This window comes from Castor canadensis, chromosome 8, assembly GCF_047511655.1.
Source record: "Castor canadensis chromosome 8, mCasCan1.hap1v2, whole genome shotgun sequence".
In the NCBI taxonomy this organism is placed as follows: domain Eukaryota; kingdom Metazoa; phylum Chordata; class Mammalia; order Rodentia; family Castoridae; genus Castor; species Castor canadensis.
Window position 1 is genome coordinate 80,719,867 of NC_133393.1, and position 20,585 is coordinate 80,740,451.

Consider the following 20,585-nt stretch of genomic DNA (forward strand, 5'->3'; position numbering starts at 1 on the left):
ATAAGTCACTCTATTCTCTGAATCATATTGAACTCATGATGATTAAATAAAATACTGAAGTCTCTTTCATATAACATTTCTAGGTTTTATTTGAGTTTCTGGACCTAAGTTAACATTTCTGTATTTATTCCAGTTTTTTTTAATGTATTTCAGCCTGTGATTTTATGCCTGTTATCTCTCTTGTCTTCTACAATATAGACTATCTCTTATGATCCTAATATAAACATATATTTTATGCCATATGATAAAATCGTGAATGGGAAATTCCAACACTATAGGGCTTTAGAAAACCACTAAAAACTTCTCTTCAAAATCTAACATTTTTATTACTATACCTCTTGGATATTACATTTGATTCATATGTTCAGTTAGCTATAAATCTGCACAAAACTGTTATTTTCACTTAGTTTACAATTCTCCACCTTATTATACAACTGTTATCTGCATGGACTATATAAAATCTCTTATCAAAAATGAGATAATAAAATGTACACTCTAGAAGTCACATAAATGACATGAAAAAGTATGTGAGGGAAACACTAGAATTAAGGGATTAAAAACATAGAAATGTACCCTCTGTACATTTCATAGATAAGAGAATATAATTTTGGAAGTGTATATTAATCAGTTTCACATTTCTACAATGAAGTATCTGAGGCTATTAACTTTCTAAAGAGAAGGTTTATTTTGGCTCACAGTTTTGGATGTTCAGTCCAATACTGGGTGTTCTCATTTGTTTGGGAATTTGGTTTTGATACACATCATGGCCAAGGTGTGTGTTAGAGCAAGTGCTCACATCATAGCCAAGAACAGAGCAAAACAGTAGGATTCACAATCCCTTGCACGGGCATGACCCCAATGACCTAAGGACCTCCCCATAGACTCCACCTCCCACAGCTCAGCACCTCCTCATATGGACCCCTGGCGACCATATCTTTATATACAGACTTCTGGTGGACATTTGTCCATAAAAAGAATATCACAGACCCATACAGCTAATATAACTGATGACAGCAGAAGTATATAAAAGTCACATGTCTATGATCTGTTCCTTTACCTTTTAGTAAATATCCACCCACTTCTGTGGGTTAAGTGGAAAGATTCAAAATGATGAGGTATCATCAAGGGAGAAACAGGATTGGAACAATTTATATTCTTTCAAGAAAACCCAATATTGTTAACGATATTTCCTAAAATTTATAGTCTTTGATATAGAGTTCATAGGGGAAGCTTTACATATCTATTTTCTTGTAATACTTTGATCAAGACAATGAACATTTTTTCATAGTGAAGGAAAAACAATCAAATAAGTATGAAATACCTGTGGACATCTAGCAGCACTATAGCAATCTCCAGCTGTGGCAAATGGAACTGCTTTTCCAAATATTGTCTGAGAATAAAGAAGGTCCATTGCTAGAAAATAACAAATGAGACTCCTTAACATTGAGAGAATAATGAAATATTTATTGTCAAATAAGCATTTTCATATTATTGTCTTAAATTTATTTACACAGTTAATTCAAAATGTAAGCAGAAATATTGTCCCAATTATAGGACAAAACCTAGAACAGTCTCTTAATGAATAAATTCTCTTTAATACAAAAGTGTTCATCTCTAAATTACTCTAAAAATGGCAGACAGATCTATAATTAAAACATGTACAAACTAAATAAATATTATATTATCTTATGCCATAGGGATTACCTAAGTGGCGTCAGGAACAAAATCACCAAAGGAAAAAAAGATTAACAATAGATAAATTATGCCAAAGCAATTTGAGTTCTCATGAGCTGCATAAATATCAATTCACCTGGGTAATTCATAAACACAAAGCTAAAATGTGTGCTGCTTGATTTCACATGTTGTTGCATTGCATTATTCCTTTCTTCTTACTTTTTCCAAGATTGTTACCAAAATTTACTGATAGGCAATAGTATAAGAGAGTCTACACAAGGTATCAACAATATAATTATTGGATCAAATATATTTGGAAGGAATCCTAAACGTTAGCAGTTCCAATCACTTATTCAACCTTGAATCACTTCAATAATATTCCAAACAAATTATTCACATAATTACTATTGCCCCTGCTTCAACAGCTTTTGAGATAGTAAGACTACTGCCTCATATAAGATGATACCAGGATGCAATTCCTGAAGGTAGCATTTCTGAAAATGTGTATTTTACCTACAAGGACAATTTCCAAACCTAGGAGATCTTCTATGCTTTGCCAGAGCAAGGTAGCACCAAACAGTGAGAGCATCTCTTCCCAACTTCATGAATAACAGGATCATAGTGACAGCTTATAAGTAGCCATGGTGGTAATGTTTATGTCATGGAAATTGACAAACACTACAAGTCAGAATTTTTCCTGGATATTTGGGTGTTAAATATTTGTCTGTTTGCCACTGCTTATTCATGGCACTTAGTGGTTAGGGTGGGGCAGAGACAACTTTCAAAGTATCCTTGCTATCTCTTCAAAGGCTTAATGACCCATAAATAGCATCAGTTTCATCAACTGTTACACAGTGATGACTCTTAAGTATTTATCTAGTTCATTTGACTACGATAAGGTCTAGGAAATCTATCAATGGGCATCATTACTTGGTCACAGATATTTCCAAGCTAAATTCATTATCTGTTTCTACAAATTTATGTCCCCTGCTTTGTTTTCCATCTTATTGTACTCTACAACCTTCCACTTGGATATTTTCAAAAACTTTCTAAATACTCCATGTCACGAATTTCCACAATCTTTCTGTCAGGAAATCTTATAGAACCAACTCTCTTCATATTCCTCAAATAGTCTTCTATCCTGACCTATGCCCTAACTTGGGCAATTATTACTTTCTATCTGAATTACTACATTATTTTCCTAATTGCTTTCATGGATGTAACTCCCTCCATCCAAGTCTGTTCCAATACCTGCTTATACGTTTACTCCAACAGCTCCTTTGGCTAACAAGATAAGATTTAATTGTATAGAGTAGTCTCTCTTTATCCACAGGGATAACAATCCTGCTATGGTTTGAATGTGAAATGTCCCTTACAGTCTCATGTGTTGAACCCTTGGTCCCCAGCTGCTGATGTTATTTTGGGAGGTTCTGGAAACTTTGGGAGATGAGGTCTACCTGAAGGAAATAAGTCCTTGAAGACATGTCCTGAACCCTGTACCTTTCCTGTTACTGCTCTCTCTGCTTCCTGTCCATCATGAGGTGGGAATCTTCCTTGCTTTTCTGATGTTCTTCCCAAGCACATGGGACCAGTCAAGCAACCTCAAACTTAATCCTCTCAAGCCATGAGCCCAAATAAGTAATTCCTCACTTTGAGTCATTATGTCAATATTTTGTCACAGTGATGAGGAAAGTAACTAACAGAAAAATGGCACCAGAGAAGGGGGGGGGTCATTGCCATGACTACCTGACAATGTGGTTCTTAAATCTTTGGCACTGGTTTATAGCAGGAATTTGTTTTTTTTTTTAATGCAAATAAAAGTTTATATTTATATACAAACTATTTAATATTTAACATCAATACAAAAGCATAAAACCTATATAGCAGGAATTTGGAAGAGTTTGCAAAAATAGGCTAGAAAAAGCTTAGGATGCTGTAAGCAGAGCTTATTGGAGGATTCTTGTGGAGCTCAGAAAACCAAAATGCTGATAGAAATGGGATAGTAAATATTGCTCATAAGTTTTCAGATGGAAATTGGGAATTGGGCTAGTAGTCATTCATATCCTATTGGGGCAAAGAATTTGTCTACATTTTTTTCTGTGCCCTGAGACTTTGAATGATGCTTAATTTAAAAGTATTGGGCTAATTTGGTGGTGGAAGGAATTTCAAGATAGTATGGTTTTCAGGCTGTGACATGATTATTTCTGGTTGCTTTTAGCCACATCTATAGTGAGAATTAGAAGCCAAAAAAAGCAGACTGAAAAGATCTAAAAATGTGCACTTTGGCTAGAAAAAACATGTACTCAAAGTTGGGGACAAGGAGAGAGCATGGTTGTTAAAGAGACTATGGACATTAAAAAGAAATCAAGTACCTTTCATAAGGACAATAGGAAAGATGCCTTGAGGGCATCTCAGGAATTGGGTGGACCTGACCATTGCAGGATCAGGGGTGTGAAGGTTTAACTCATTTGAAAAACTTAAGAGCTCCCGGTACCCTGATTGCACAGGGATGCCTACAAAAAGTGTTTCCCAGTATTCAGTAATCAGTCATTCCGAGACAATGGCAGCCAGGATCCAAGGAGCTGCATAAACTGGAATCACCTTGACATCATTCATGTGATGATGGCTTTGTAGACATATGGAATGTAAGAAGTATGGATCATGGATGCTTCAACCCAGATTTCAAAGTAAGGCCTAGGAGGATAGACAACGTGTGATGGAAATGGAATCCTGCAGACAGCCCACTTCAATGTGTGAAGCTAAGTGCTAATCCAAAAATTCCATAGAGACTCCTGGAAGTTGGACATGCCAGGAACATTGCAGGTGGTGAGCTGAGCCACCCTAGGAGAAAGGCCATGTGGACTGCAAAGGGCAAGTGTAAGGGAAGGGACTGCCTAAGATCTTGGAAGCTTACATCCTATAACCAGGTGCCTTAGAGACTGTTGAACATGGAGCTAAATAAAAGAGTTAATGTTTGCCCTACTGGGTTTTGTTTTTATTTTGGTCTGATACTTCCTTGCAGTCTCCTACTCCTCCCTGTTGGGATGGGAATGTTTACTCTATGCCATTGTGTCTTGGAAGCATGGCCATTCTTTTTGATTTTACAGGGGCTCACTACTACAAGTTTGCCTTGAGCCTCCGAAGAGATATTAAACTTGGTCTTTTGAGCTATATTGGAACTGTTAGGACAATGAGGGAATCTTGGAGATGTACATTTTTGCATCATGAGATTGTCATTCAATACATGGTATCTGAAGTCTATAAATTTAATACTTATTAAGGGGATGAATGAGTCTTAAAACTCTAACATTCAATGACATGGAAGATGGAGAGCCACTAGTTAAGTTGAGAAACAGTGAGAAAGATAAGAGAAAGACTGGTTTAAAAGCCACAAATCTATGATAGTGTGGTGTCTTAGAAGTCAAATGCTGCCACTGAATTATGCAAGAGGAAAACCAAGAATTTTGGGGCATGGTATCAGATACCCATGATCCAAGCACTTGGGAGGTGGAGGCAAGAGAATCACCAGTTTGAAACCATCCTGGGCTACAAAGTGAGTTCCAGGCCAGCTTGGAGAAAACCATTTCAAAGAAACTAAAAACAAAAAACAAAAAGAGGGGAAAAGAATGGGGTAAGGAAGGAAGGAGGGAGAAAGGGATGGAGGGAAAGAAGGAAGGAAGGAAGGACTCACATACTGTGCTAGGCACCAGTGATATAATGAGGATTGAGATAAGGTCTGATTTCTGAAATGAAGTCTTTGCCTTTTCATTCAGATATATAACTTTCAATATGGCAGGCTGCATTATACCCAGTGTAATTAGGTTCCATAAATATGTTTTGATTTGACCATATTATAAAATATTTCCTGGAAAGATAGTATGATCCATGACATTGGGTCTATGATTAGAACTTTATTTCCTTTCAATGCCAGTTACTATAAATTAGGACAAGTCACTTAAGTTCCATATATTCATCCTAATTTCATCACTTGTAACCTTGTGATACAGCATCTGTCTTAACTAATGTAAGTTTTTTTTCTAAGTCCAAGTTAGTGCATGGAAAAAAAAAACTTGCTCAATTCTAATTTGTAACTTATGTTAATTATAAGTATAAACCCCATAAAAAGCTTACATAAGTGTGCTGAAGATATTAATTTCTTTGTCTTTAATGTAATCAGGGATTTCTAAGTAGAGGTTTTAGCTTGGAAGGGCAGTAACTTATGACTATCACTATCATTACATTTCAATTAAGGGTCCCCATGATGTATATTATTTCAGAGAAAGTATGTAGCTAGTAACTGTCAGAGCCAGCAGTGGGACCTTGCCTGTGTGAGTCGGCATCTGGCCTTGTGAGAAAGCTCCAAGGAACTGAGGCAAAGGCCTTGGAACAAGACTGTGTCTGTGTGAGTTGGCATTTGGCCTTGTGAGAAAACTCCAAGGAACTGAGGCAAAAGTCCCAGATCAGACTGTGCCTGTGTGAGTTGGTATCTGGCCTTGTGAGAAAGCCAGACGTCCAGAAAAACAGTATTCAAGGTTCCCAGATGGCTTCGTGTCTTTGAGATGTAAATAAGAAAGTTATGCTGACCGTGTGCTTCTGCTTCTCTGTTCTGGTTTTAAAGGAGACATAACAAAGAGTTAATTTTAACTGTGCTTCCCTGTAATGTAAGACATGTAATACTTGGCATGCTTTTTCTGACCAACTGCTCCCTGTGTAAAAGGAGTTTATAAAAGCAAAGGATGCTTTATTAAAGTGGCTATTGAGCAGGACTCAGTAGTCTCCCCCCATTCTTTTTACGGCTTTGGTCACCCAGGTTCTGTCAATAAACGGCTTACAAGTAACATTTTAAAAAGTTAAATAATTGTAACCCAATGCTAGGTCCCTCTCTACACTCATATATACCAGTATATCACTAGACTTTTCATTATCAAAGAGAGACATTACTTTTTAAAGACAGAAATTTAGTACTTACTTTTAATTTGCATGGAGGTGACATCAATTCTTATTTTGTGGAAAGCAGTGTATCCAGCAGCTAGGTAGTCATTTTTACACTTACAGTCTTGCTTCCTGCTTCCATTAAAAGGGCATTCATATGGATTTTGTAGTCTAGAACAACAATGAATTTTTTTTTACTCCTGTTATTTAATATCATACTGTTAACGAGTTAAATGGAAGAAATAAAAATTAATCAAAATTAACTTACAAAATTTTTAATGAGAAATCGAAGGACAATTTGTAGAAAAATGATTCAAATTAAATTCTCCACCTTTTGTTACTAGAATTAATTTGGTTTCTGTGAAGATATACATGTCTAAAACTTGTCACTTCTCAATTGTCCCACCTTCACTCACATTTTAAGTCCATCTCTCTGTGGTCATAAGTTAACGGTCAAGTCTTTATTATTAAATAGGCAAGGACAACAGATGGCTTAGGTCCTAATAGCCTACTTCCTTCTAAATTATTTGTCCCATATGTGAGCTCTATTCATGAATCACACTGATGGCTAGAACATTTTTGGACAGGACAAAACACAACTCATACCTAAGGCCATACACTTCAGAAAAGTTGTCTTCACCTTTGACCAATGATAAGTATTCCTTGGGGTTCTCCAAGTGCATGCCTGCACAATGAATCTAAAGGAAAAATGCAAACATCTAGAAAACTTTTTCCAAAGTCAATGACCAATGTGAAAATCAATTAGAAACTTTCTCATAATACCTTTATTATTCTTCCCTTAATGTTAAGGTAATAGTCACCATCCTTGGTAATGTTGTTTTTAACTTGGATTTCTTTGCAGGTGGTAAATGATTTACCTTCAAAGACAAATTAACAGGACACATTAACACTGAGGAAATTATAAACACAGTATGAACTTGATCATGGGACTATCACTATACTCTGAAGAACTGACACTTCCTGTTGTGGAGGGTATGACTATTAAATATATTTATTTCACATTTTAGCCAGCACTTCTTAGGAACACTTAGATTCTAGGTAGATTTTTGAAGTATTTTACTTACAGTCATTGCCATAGCATTTCTTTTGAGCATCTGGTTTTAAATGCTTTAAACACAGGTCACTGGGCCAACCATTTTCAAGCATGCATTCTACTCTTCTCTCCATTATCCCAGTTCCACAAGTCACTGAGCACTGTGAACACAGTAAAATTTGAAGGTAAAATATATACTAAATTATAAAGTAAATTAATAGTACAGTAAATCCATGCTTCCTTCTCTCAGACTAGGTCCCTTTCCAAACAAATTGAGGGTCAATAAAAGCTAGAACTATCAAAGTTATCTAGTACCCTATCATCTAAAAACTAGTTTATCAGTTATTTGTACAACTTTGATAATTAGATAATTAGTATGATATATTTGATACATTTGATACATTATAAGAACCTTTGCAAATGATAATTAGATAATTAGACATGTAGATTACCAGGTATTCTACCCACAGAGTCTTATTCAAAAGGCTTTAAATTCATGACTATACACAGACCTGGCTCCATTTCCCAACTTTCCAAGTGGCCACTTGCAAACAGCTTCTAGTACTGCATTTGTAAGTCTGAGGAGAAGGCAGCACAGGGCATTGTCGATATTCTATAGGCCAAAACTGATGGAGCTTATGTTTCTTAGTAGACTGGATCCCAATACAGTATGTAATCCTTTGTGGGTAACTAAGTCCACAGTTACCTGCACACTGAAAAACACACAATTACAAGGAGATAAGATGTCCTGAAACTGAACCAAAGCCTAGTATTTATTAGCTGCTTAATATATACTATGATACATCATCTCCACAACAATCCCTTTTAATTAGCCTTACTTACAGATGAGTAAGCAAAGCTTCAAAGACATTTAGGCAACTTTCCCAGAATTGTGCCAAAAAGCAGCAAAGACCCAGATTCAAGATGGATTTTGTATCAGTAGAGCCTATGGAGTTTTTTCCCCCATAATACAATAGGAATATCTTAAATGCATGAATGTGTCCCAAAAGACACAACTTTGGAGAAATAAAACATATCATGGAGTCTTATGTGAAACATAACATTAATACATATATTATGAAGTCTAATATTACTTGATTTAAATAGGTACATGATTTAGATTTAAACTAAAACCAAATGACAAAAAAATGGGCAAGTAGACTTCTGCTTCTAGCCAAAAATAAAGTAGTAATGAATGGATTTAACTTTTAACCTCAAACAAACCAAAACACCTGGACAAACTATATTAAATGGTGGCTTTTAAGGCACTCAACAAGAAGCACAAAAGAAGACCTATCCCTAGGATATGGGAAACAAACATAGTGATTCTACAATTGCTCCAGGCTACTGCTTTGACAGTTTCTAGGTTCTGGCATAAGGAAGATGGCAGATTCTCAGTGTACATGTACAGATACTACCCAAAGCCAGAGGATGAACCAAACTCAAAAGGTTACTGTAGCTGGACTTCAAGGCATAGAGGTTACTGTGTCTGGGCTCACAGAGGACTAAGTACAGTGCTCATTTCCCCAACCAGACTACAAACCCTTATAGGCATGGGACAACAGGTAGAGTACTCAAAAAGTTCTTGTCAGAGTACAGGGGGATAATTAGCCTTCAATTAAGCCATGAATTGGTTGCCTAACAAGTCTTAAGAGCAAGACAGAAAAATAACTGTGTCCTATAGAAAGTCAAAAATATATGCTCAGGAATAAAATAAATCCAGTAACCAAAAAGGAAAAAATTCATTATGTCCAACATGCAATAAAGTATCTAGGATGCAGAGAAGCATTAAAAATGAGACATACTGAAGAGAAAAACTCATTAATCAAAACATATCCTGAGGGGTTAAATGAGTGAAAACAGCAGAGTAAAGAAATCTAAAAATTTTCTCCTCTATAAAAGTTATAAGAAAACCAGAAGAGTTGGTTATTCAGTTCAAGTTTTAGAACTTCAGAAGTTAACAAGATTTTTAGCACTAGGGGACACTTATTTAAGAACCATGGGTAAATCTCCATAAGAATAGTAAGCTTTGTGGTATCTTAACTTTTCCCTTCCTTTACAGCTCTCTGGGAGTCTTGAAAAGCAATAGTCCTGCACTTAACTGGAAGGGGAAGAAATAGGTTTAGACATTGTAAAAAGCCACATTTCCAAAGAACTGTCACTACTTGAACAGTTCAGTGGTTTTCTGGAAGACATCACTGGTAAGGTTGTCTTTATTTGACTCAAACTTAGGGGCATTTGTTCAACACAATTGAAGCCATTATTTAATTTTGCTGTTGTTTGTGATAGATAACAGCTGTTATTTGTGGTAGATAACAGCTAGAGCAAAAATACAAGCCAAAAAGTTTGAAAGAAAAAAGATGAGAAGTTAAATGTCTAAAGGAACTTTTAAAAACTCTAATATATTAGTAGGAATGTAGACAGGGATGGATATATGTAGAGGTATATCAAGGAGTTCTGCATGATCTGGCATTAAAGGCTCTGCAGAAGCAGGAAGTTAAGGTCAAGGAAGAGTTGTCAACTTGCGTGGTTGGGTGTTGAAGGTACACACACACACACACACACCCCACACTCCTGGCACAAAGGCTGGGGGATTATTGATTGATTCCAGATATTTAAGAAAATGGCTTTTTGTTTTGGTACTAGGGGTTGAACTCAGGCTGTTGTACTTCTAGGGAGTCACTCTACCACTTGAGCTACTCTGCCAGCCCAGGAAATCACTGTCCATTTTTTAATCTGACAAATAAACTAAGCAGAGACTTCAGTTACCATATATGACAAAAAATACAGACTCAACATTGCTTCAGAAAATTCACTAAACAAATAATAACAAACAGCAAACTTTGAGGAAGAGGGAAAATCTGAATAGATTTATTACAAATAGAGAGATTGAATTTATAATATAATCTTCACTAGAATAAAGGCCTGGGTCTAAATGTTTAAAGAATTAGCACCAACCCTTTCAAAAGTCCACCAAAATATAGAAGAGAAAGGTATTTGAAAAAAATCAATGCATGTTCATAATAACCCTAAGCAAGCTAGAAATAGAAGACTATTTCCTCAATCTGATAGAGTCTCCAAAGACAACATAATAAAACCCTCCAAACCAAAACAAAAACCCCCATTAACATGGTTAATAGCAAAACTGAAAACTTTCCGACAAAGGGCAAAAACAAGTCCAGGATGCCTGTTTTTACCCACTTCTATTTGATGTTGTTCTAAAGTTTCTACCCAGGAAAATTAGGCAAGGAAAAGTAATAAAAGGCATCCAAATTTTCAGATGACACAATGTTATCTATAGAAAACCCAACAACACACACATGAAATTTGGATCCAATAAACATGTTCAATATACAAAAATCAGTAGTATTTCTCTACACTAGCAAAAGATAAATGAACAATGAAATTTAAGAGAAGTCCACATCAAAGGAGCATAAAAATAATAAAATAGGAATAAATCTAACAAAAGAAGTATATGGAAAACTACAAAACACCATTGAAAGAAATTAAATAAAAAGACCTAAATAAATGGAAAGGTAACCTATGCTCATGAAATGGCAGATCATATTATTATGATAGCAATATTCCCCAAACTAAAATCCATTGCAATTCCTAACAAAATCTGAACTGAATTTTATTCATAATTTGACAAGCTGGTCTAAAAATTCAAAAAGAAATGGAGACTCAGAATAGCCAAACAATCTTGGGAAGGAAGGAAAAAGTTGATCAACTACTTCCTAACTTCCTAACTCTTTACACAATACGGTAACCAGAGTATGTGGTGATTACATATGGATAGGCATTTAGATAAGGGAGAGTCAGAAGTAAATCAATACATTGTGGATAATTGACTTTCAACAAGGATGCCAAAATAATTCAAGGAAGAATCTTCACAAATGCACTAGGACAACAGGAGAGCCATATGCAATAGGGTGAAACTTGATGCTGACTTCATCTCACACACAAAATTAATTCAAAAGTCCTAAATATATGAATTAAAAATGTAAAAGTCTTAGAAGAAAACATAGGTGTACATCTTTGTGGTACATAGCTGATCACAAATAAGCAACAATTTTTAGATGTGATACTAATGCATAAATAACAACAATAAAAAAACACAATAAATTTGACTTTGCCAAAATTAAAAACATTTGTGCATCAAAGGAAATTATCAGGAAGGTAAAAAGGCAACCTACAGAATAGGAGAAAATGTTTGCAAATTATGTAACTGATAAAAGCTGGTACTCAGTATATACAAAGAACTGCTTTTCAGGTTCCTCACTAGAGTTGGTTGTACAAACAGAATATAAATGATCTTCAAATTCTTTTAAATGTCTAATATGAACTTTGGGAAAATACTGTTCATGTACACTTTTACCATTAAATTAAGAGTCTTCAGCTTCTCCTAGTTAATGTGAACCCTTTGTTTTTTTATTATACTTGGGGATAGTTTATATTAACATAATTTTTGCCCAAATCAAGCAGCTACCACTGAATGTTAAATTTTAAATGTCAAAATTTGGTAAACCATACATCTGGGAAGTAAGATTGAAATATGCTTAAATTTAAGTGGTGATTTAAAAAGGAGAAGATTCTGGGATTTGTTAATATTGAAATTCTATCAAGAGAAATTGGAAATACTTTATGTATTTGATCAGCTGAATGGATACCAATGACAATGTGTGGAAATTTTTTCTTAAAACTTGTTCATGTATTATTTTGGTCTATTTCTCTGTGGCATTTGGTGCAATACACCTTTTGCATTTATCTTGAAAAAAAAAAGAAAAAGACACCACCTGGTTTTTTTTAAATGGGCAAAGAATTTCAGTAGATATCTCTTCAGAGTTAATATACAAATAGCCAAAAAGCATATAAAAAGATGCTCAACATCCTTACCATTTAAGTATCAAAGAAATGCAATTCCAACACACAATACAACAGCATTTCATATACTCCTGGGTGGCTATACTAAAAGAGACATACAAAATGCTGAGGATGGTGTGGATAAATTGGAACCCTCATACATTGCTAATAAGAATGAAAAATAATGGCACAACTCTCAAAAACTGTTTGGCAGCGCCTAAAAAAAATTAAACAGAGTTATAATACTCAGCATTTCTACTCTGAGGTGCAGGTTTAAAAGAATTGAAAACATATGTGCACATAAAATCTTTTACAGAACTGTTCCTTGCAGTGTTATTTATAATAGTCATATGCAAATGTCTGTCAACTGACAAATGAATAAATAAAATGTAATATATCCTTGTAATGTAATATTATTCAGTCATAAAACGGAATGAATCACTCATGTCTGCTATAACATGGATTAACCTTAGAAATAACATAATATATGAAAGAAGACAGACACAAAATACCACATACTCTATATGATTCCATTTATACAGAATGTCTAAAACAAGCAAATCCAGAAAGACATAAAGTAGTTAGTGTTTGTTTGGGGTGAGGGGCAAGTGGGAAGGTGAAAATTAATGGATATGGCATTAGAACATGGTGATGACTAGAGAAATTTAATATGCTAAAAATTCTTTAAGTTGTTAGCATTCATGGATGTTACAATTAGCAGAAAATGAATTAGAGCCATGGCCCAAGTGGGATAGCATCTGCCCAGCAAGGGTGAAGTTCTGAATTCAAACCCCAGTGCCACCAAATTAAAAAAATAAACAATTACCAAAGAAGGACATTGAAATTATTAATATCTATATTTTATATGTTTAAAAGTTAAGTAGAGATATGGAAGATATATATAAGGGAAAGGGTGTAAGAGGATAAATATGGTGGAAATATTATTATGTACACATGTATGTAAATGGGAAAATGAGATCTGTTGAAACTGTTCTAGGAATGGAGGAGGGGGATAAAGGAGAATGGTGGAGGAAGTGAATTCAACTATGATACATTGGGTTTTTTTTAAAGAGATAACTGCACTAAATGTTTATTGCAGTACAGTAGCATAAACAAGATATGGAAGCAAAGAAGGTGACTACTGACAATGGATAAAGACAGTGTGGTAAATTACCACAATGGAATATTACTCAGCCATAGTAAAAGCATAAAATCTTGTCATTTGTGACAACATGGATGGAACTGGAGAACAGGAGAACATTACATTAAATGAAATAAGCCAAGAACAGAAAGACAAATATTGCATTTTCCACTCATTTGTAGAAGCTAAAAAAAAAAAAAGTCAGTCTCATAGAATAAGAGAATAATTGAGCAGTTAGAAGTTAGAGAGGGTAGGGAAAAGGGGGAGACAGAGGAGAGTTGGATAATGGGTGTGAAAATATTAAACTATGATACATTGTAAGAACTTTTGTAAATGTCAAATATTATTGTTGTACCCTCAGTACAATAATAAAAAATTTAAAAAATGCTACATACACAAAAAGCTGAAATCTAGCTTTTAAAGATGAATGTTGCAATATCTAAGATGAAAAGTATAATAGGGATTAAAGGTAGATTGTTCATCAGAGAAGAAAAGATTAATAAACTAGAAGACATCCATCACTCCTACAGTCAAATGGAATGTTATTTAACAATAAAAAGGAAAAGTACCATTGATACATTCTATAAACTCACTGAATCCCCCAGAACTTATGTCACATCAAACAAAAACAGCACATACTATATGATTTTGTTTACATAAAACCTTAGAAAATGCAAACTCACATAGTGATATATCACTAAAATAGAAAATAGGTAAGCTTACCTGGGGGTGGAAGGGGACAGGCAGAGGTATTATAAAGTAAGCACAAGGAAACTTTGTGGGGTGCTGGAAGATATTCTTTGTTTTGAACAGAGCACTGGTTTTTATGGATGGATATCTATGTCAAACCTTAAACTGTACACATGAAATATGTGAAACTGATTGTCAATTGTACTTCAGTAAAGCTATTTTTAAAAAAGTGAACAACCATGCAGGGCCAGATATCCAAACTGCTCCTGGTGGTTGGGTTCACAATTGGCACAAATGCAAATGTCAGCAGACTTGCATTACAGTTTAGCATTCATGTTGCCATGTACTCTGTACCATACAGCTTTCAGTGGTTTCATCCCTTAGATTGCTATGCATAATTGCATTCATATTTTAGAGCCATTTTTAACTGGGTCAACTTTAGATGCATCTGTTTTATTCAAAAGCAAAATTTCTCTCAACATCTTTTTTTTTAGTGGTACTGGGGTTGGAACTCAGGACCTCATACTTGCAAGGCAGGTGCTGTACAACTTGAGCCACTTTGCCAACCCTTTTAGCATTGTTTATTTTTGAGTCAGCATCTCACATAGTGCCTGGGCCAGCCAGGACTTCCTATTTGTGCTTCCCCACATAGCTGGGGTGGCAGGTATGTGACACTGTATCCCTCTATTTGTTGAAAGAGGGTCTCACAAACTTTTTGCCCAGGCTAACCTCAAACTTAACCATCCAAACTCTACCTCCTGAATACCAAGGATTACAGGCATGAGCCACCAAACTTAGACTTTTTTTTTGCTTTTGTTTTTGTCTTACCTGTGATGAGTCTCCTGTTACCACCACATACTTGCAGAGAGGGTTCCTGCACCTTTTGATTGAAAGAGGTCTGGGTAAATGATCACAGAAACTGTCATTCACTTGCATGTTTTCTGCATCGATGCACTTCACAAGCCGATACGTGTCTTTTTTCTTACATGATGTTGAACACTAGAAATGAAATAACAAAATGAGTAACACATTCTTAACTGCACTGTCTGAAAGTTTGCTTGTCAGTACTCACATCTAGCCACTCTCCTGCCATCCACTGGTACTTCACACAGTCCTCACGCCAGCATTGCCTCTGAAAATAAGGCCGTGTAGACTGATCACACATTTCTTCAGCCACCCGACCAACACCTCTCAGTCTGCAGTACACATCTCTTTGCTGAACTCCAGAGCCACAGGTCACAGAGCACTACAAAGGAGCCCAAATGAGACAAACAATATAGCTAACAAATATCAAATTACATAAAAAGAGCATAACAGAGCCTTTACAGTTTTCAAATTTCTTTTTAACATCACTTGATATCACACATTAGATAGAAAATGCATGCAGTAAATATTTTTACCATTGTCTTGTCTGTAGTTTCTATATAAATATATAAATAGATTTTCTATATTTTACATAAATACCTCTAACTTTCCAGGAACTATAACAAGCAAATTGTATTCTATTACATTGCACTCAAATGATAATTCTCTTTTGATTTAAATGTATTTAACATCTATAAAAATCACCTCACGATCATAAACTATTCTACTAAATTGCTTTTAAGTGATACTTAAATTCTTACACAGTATACATTATCTCTCAATAAACAATAACTTCCAAGATTGTATTATATTTATCTTTGTGCCTCCAGTAGCTACTATTTTTGAACCTGTTAAGGACCCAAATGTTTACTAATTTGTCATGATTATTATTTCAATGGACACAAGTTTGGCGAACCATTGTGCAAATTGTAAATTTAGATGGCCTTGTCAGGTCTCATTTTTCTTATCTGTATAATAAAAATGTGTGTTATTCATAAAACTTCACATAAGACTTCCCACGTACTTATTATTTTTTTAAAAATAAAGAATAAACATTTGTTCTACTCATGGTTCTAGAAGGTAGGATTTCCAAAGCTAAGGGGATTTCTTGCTGGTGGGGACTCCACAGAGTCTCCAGTGGTGAAGGATCGCTTATGCTGAGACAGAGCAAGCTCTGTATATGTATTCTTGACATCAACTGAATGAGGAGGAACAATGACTGAAGACACTGAGACTCAGAGAGGTGCAGTCATGTGCGTGAGGTACTGCTGTACTTAGTTCATTCAGGCTACAGTAGCAGAACATGGTAACCTGGGTGATTTATAAACAATCAAAATTTGTTTATCACAATCCTGGTGGCTGGAAATTTCAAGATCATGGTGCCACAGACTCTGTGTCTGGTGTCTGAGTCATACAGATTACCTTTTCACTGTGTCCTTACGTGGTGGAAGGAATAAACCAGTTGTCTTGGGTCTCTTTTTAAAGGGAATTAATACCAGCCATAATAGCTCTGCCTTCACGAACTAATTACCTTCAAGTGTCCACACCTCAAGGTTAGAAGGAACATAAATATTTAGACCACAACAATCTGCCCTTGACCTTTCAAAACTCATGTCCTTCTCATGCGAAATATAGCCAGTCATTCATCTCAACAGCCCCAAAAGTCTTAACTCATTCTGGTACCAACTCAAAAGTCCAGAGTCACAACTAAATATTATCTAAACTGGATTTGAGCAAGATCCAAGGTATGATTCATCCTGAAGCAAATTCTCCTTCATCTTCTAAACCTATGAAAACAAACAAGTTATGTGGTAGGAGAGACATAGGCTAGATATTCTCATTTCATAAATGGGACATAGAAAAGAAAAAAAGGGCAATATGTTTTGAATAAGTCAAACTCAATAAAGCAAATTATGTTAAATTTTAAGTCTTAGGAGTAATCTTTGAGCCAGGTGCCAGTGCTCACACCTGTAATCCTAGCTATTCAGGAGGCAGAAATGAAGAAGTCGTGGTTTGAAGCCAGCCCCAGGTAAATAGTTTGGGGGACCCTATCTTGAAAAAATGCATCAGAGAAAAAGGCCTGGCAGAATGACTCAAGCAGTAAGAGTACCTGCCTAGCAAACACGAGGCCCTGAGTTCAAACCCCAATGCCACCACCCTCCCCACCAAAAAAATAATAATCTTCGACTTAACATTCTGCCTTCTCAAGATACTGGGACAGGGATTGAGCCACCAACATTCCATACAGCCCTGTCTGCATGGCTCTGGACAACTCCAGCCTTTGAAATCTGGGCAGAGGTAGCCATACACCATAGTAGTTCATGTACTCTGTGTGCCAGGGAGAGAACACCACATGAACACTGCCAAAGCTTACCTTTACTGTCCATATTTCTATATTTTGTTTGTAATCACTTAAATAATCTCTAAGATTGAAGCTCTCTCATAGCTCTTCTCTTTTCTTTCTGAGCTTGTTAGAATTGGCAGAGTCAGACAGGAATGTGAAAGAGGACAGGCCTACCCCTTCCCCACATCTGGGACATTCCAAATGTAACAAATACCCTGGATTGTGATTAATAAATATCCCCCTATGGAGCCCATGTCTTCATTTCCAAGCCAAGTATGTACATACCTAACACAAAAGCCACAGATGACCATTGTATGACCCTTCATGAGTGAACTAGACTGAGAAGGACAAAAAGGACCCACCACACATGTGCCAGGCTTCATTTTTGCCACTGCTCAGGTATCCATATTCTCACAACCAAGTGAACATGTGTGCTTCCCTGGCTATTTAGGCAGAATTATGAATGGACCGAAAAGTTCATACCAACAAATTCCCCCTCCCCATTACCCAACAAAGGACCCTGTGATAGGGAGTAGGCAGACATAAGCAGTGGCCACAAGAAGAAGAAAATCATTACAATTAAACTTCCCAACTCCATAGTCTCTGTTAAGATCAAAGCAGCCAATGAAGGCTCAGATATATCACAGGATGCTTTGAAGTCTGCCACTCAGCTAAAGCTTAATCCTTGTTTTACTCAAGCTAAAGCTTAATCCTTGTTTTACCCACACCCTAAATATCAGCTAGACCAGAGGTTGAGAATTTCACTCAGGTAATTATCAGATAGAATGAGGGCTGAAAATTTCATACAAATAGAACAAGGGCCAAGAATTTCATACAGATAGATCAAGGACTAAAAATTTCACACAGATAATTTAATTTAATAAGACAAAACCCAGGACCAGGAGCCCTTCCTACGAATCAGATGAACCTGGGTTTGAGATTTCCTCACAATATTCCAACTCCAAATGTTGATGCCATCATTCTCATTCTATAGACTACCGCTTTCAGTCTATTGAAAATGTACTTTTTCCTAATAAACCTTTCTATCATTTTCACTATATTTTTGCATCTTGCCTAAATTGTTCTGTCACCTGACACAAGAACCAAGGTATACACCAGTGCTAAACTTCCTGATAACACCTGGACAGCAGCAGCTTAGGGCCAGGGGTATCCTCTCCAACCTTCCTGCCTCTCTTACCTCTTACAACATGCAGGCATACTTTTGCTTTTAATTAAAGGCCCTTTTCTTTTTCCACAATGGAAGCCTTTTTCTCTACTGTTTTCTGCCCTTCCTATTTGTTTTCTTCTTTCTGATTCTGGAATGGTGTTCTAATCCTAGACACTGTATCCAAGAATTAAGGTCACTACAACGCCATTACTCCCATCAACCACTTGCCCATAGGTAACAAGTGCTCACCAGAATTGCCTTGAATTAATTCATAGCAATATGGTTTTTTCCTAAAATGCCCCTCAATACTCTTCCAGCCTCTACATAACCAAAAACACTTGTTCCAAAAACTGTTTTCACACTTACATATTTGTTACAACAGCACCCCACTCTCAGAACCAATTTTCTCTGTCTATTTAGAGTGCTATAAAAATACACCACAAATTGGGTGGCTTATAAAGAAAGGAAATTTATTTTTTACCCATGAAAGTTAAAACTCAAGATACCAGAAAATTTGGTGTCCAGTGAGGTCCTATTTCCTGGTTCAGAGATGGTTGTCATTTCTTTGGATCTTCACATTAGAAAGGACAAGCTAGCTCTCTGGGATCTCTTTCAAAAGAGAAAATACCTAGTGTGAGTGTTCCATCTCATAACTTACTCACCTCCCAAAGTCCTTCTAATATCATTGCCTTGGGGACAGTATTTGAACACATGAGGTCTGAGGGGACACAAACATTCAATAATAGCGCTGGTGAAGCAGAGTTGAAGCTCATTTCTCTCTAGTGAGCTCTTGCTGTGCTATACCTGGAGATGGGGAGGAGGATTGGGCAGTCTTCCAGCTCTAGGAAGTTAGCCATACCAACAATAAGTAGTAAAAAACATAAAACAACATAACTTGACTACAGCCAGCATTAATACAGTATATATAATGTCTAAGGATATTTATTTAATTGGTGACTTTGGTTGTTTATACTCCCTGTTATTCTAGAAGGTATTAGAGGTCATAATATTGCTTGGGGATCCATCAGTATTCTCAACATTGATATTATAAGAAAAAAGTCAGATTGTTCAAATTATGTATTTCTGTTGGAGTCCAAGAGTACCTAATTTCTTCCTTGTTTTTTTGCAACTGAAATACATATCTGCCAAATATACTCAAATCTCACAAAAGTTAAGAACTTAATTACCCAATAAACTCAAATCGCTCTTATAAGCTGTAGCAGAATTTTTACTGTAAATTTTATAAAATTTATATTGCATGTATAAGTAGCAACCACTGATTTCAAAGAGAATTTACACATTTTTTGACTTATGAAGAATATTATGCATATCTACATCACTTGAATTGACCTTCATGTTATACAAATTTATTGAATTTTTCCAACTCATTAAATGCTTGCACAGAAAAACATATAGCTCTTTGTATAGAGGTAATAATTTAAAGTGTGTTTTGGGTTAAGCACAATATCAGGTAGACTAAAAAGATGAAGTTTAGGTTATTTGAACCTCTTGTGAAAATGTTTATCCTATAAAATTGGGGTCCTGCAAACTTTTTAGGCAATTTCAGACACATAACTGTATTTGGAAAACATCCTACCACTAAACCTGAAAAAAATTCCTGGAAAAAAATCAGCTCACAAAACATAGCTTAGCAAGAAGTTCTACCAGACAAATATAATTTCCTATAATTCAACAAGGTACACTGCTTCTTTGTTCTTGATCCTTTGACCATAGCACAAGTTTAGAAAAAACAACTGAGACCATGAGTAGCTACTACAGTTTTAATATGGACCTCTTCCCTAAAAGGAAAAAAAAGATATGGGATAATGCTTGGAAAAAAAGTAACTTCTGTTTT

The 20,585-nt window shown here is 35.7% G+C and overlaps 1 protein-coding gene across 4 annotated transcripts in view; it reads right to left on the reverse strand.

Moving 5' to 3' along the window:
• The window catches only part of Adamts20 (ADAM metallopeptidase with thrombospondin type 1 motif 20), a 178,639-nt gene that overhangs the window by 23,100 nt on the left and 134,954 nt on the right, over positions 1-20,585 (reverse strand). For all 4 annotated transcript variants that reach the window (XM_020153099.2, XM_020153106.2, XM_020153093.2 and 1 more), the window contains 8 exons: positions 15,427-15,600; positions 15,183-15,353; positions 8,173-8,373; positions 7,692-7,821; positions 7,390-7,484; positions 7,213-7,304; positions 6,644-6,777; positions 1,322-1,413 (listed from right to left, as the gene is read on the reverse strand). In XM_020153099.2, the coding sequence (XP_020008688.2) occupies positions 1,322-1,413; positions 6,644-6,777; positions 7,213-7,304; positions 7,390-7,484; positions 7,692-7,821; positions 8,173-8,373; positions 15,183-15,353; positions 15,427-15,600 (1,089 nt within the window). The remainder of the gene's footprint in view (positions 1-1,321; positions 1,414-6,643; positions 6,778-7,212; positions 7,305-7,389; positions 7,485-7,691; positions 7,822-8,172; positions 8,374-15,182; positions 15,354-15,426; positions 15,601-20,585) is intronic.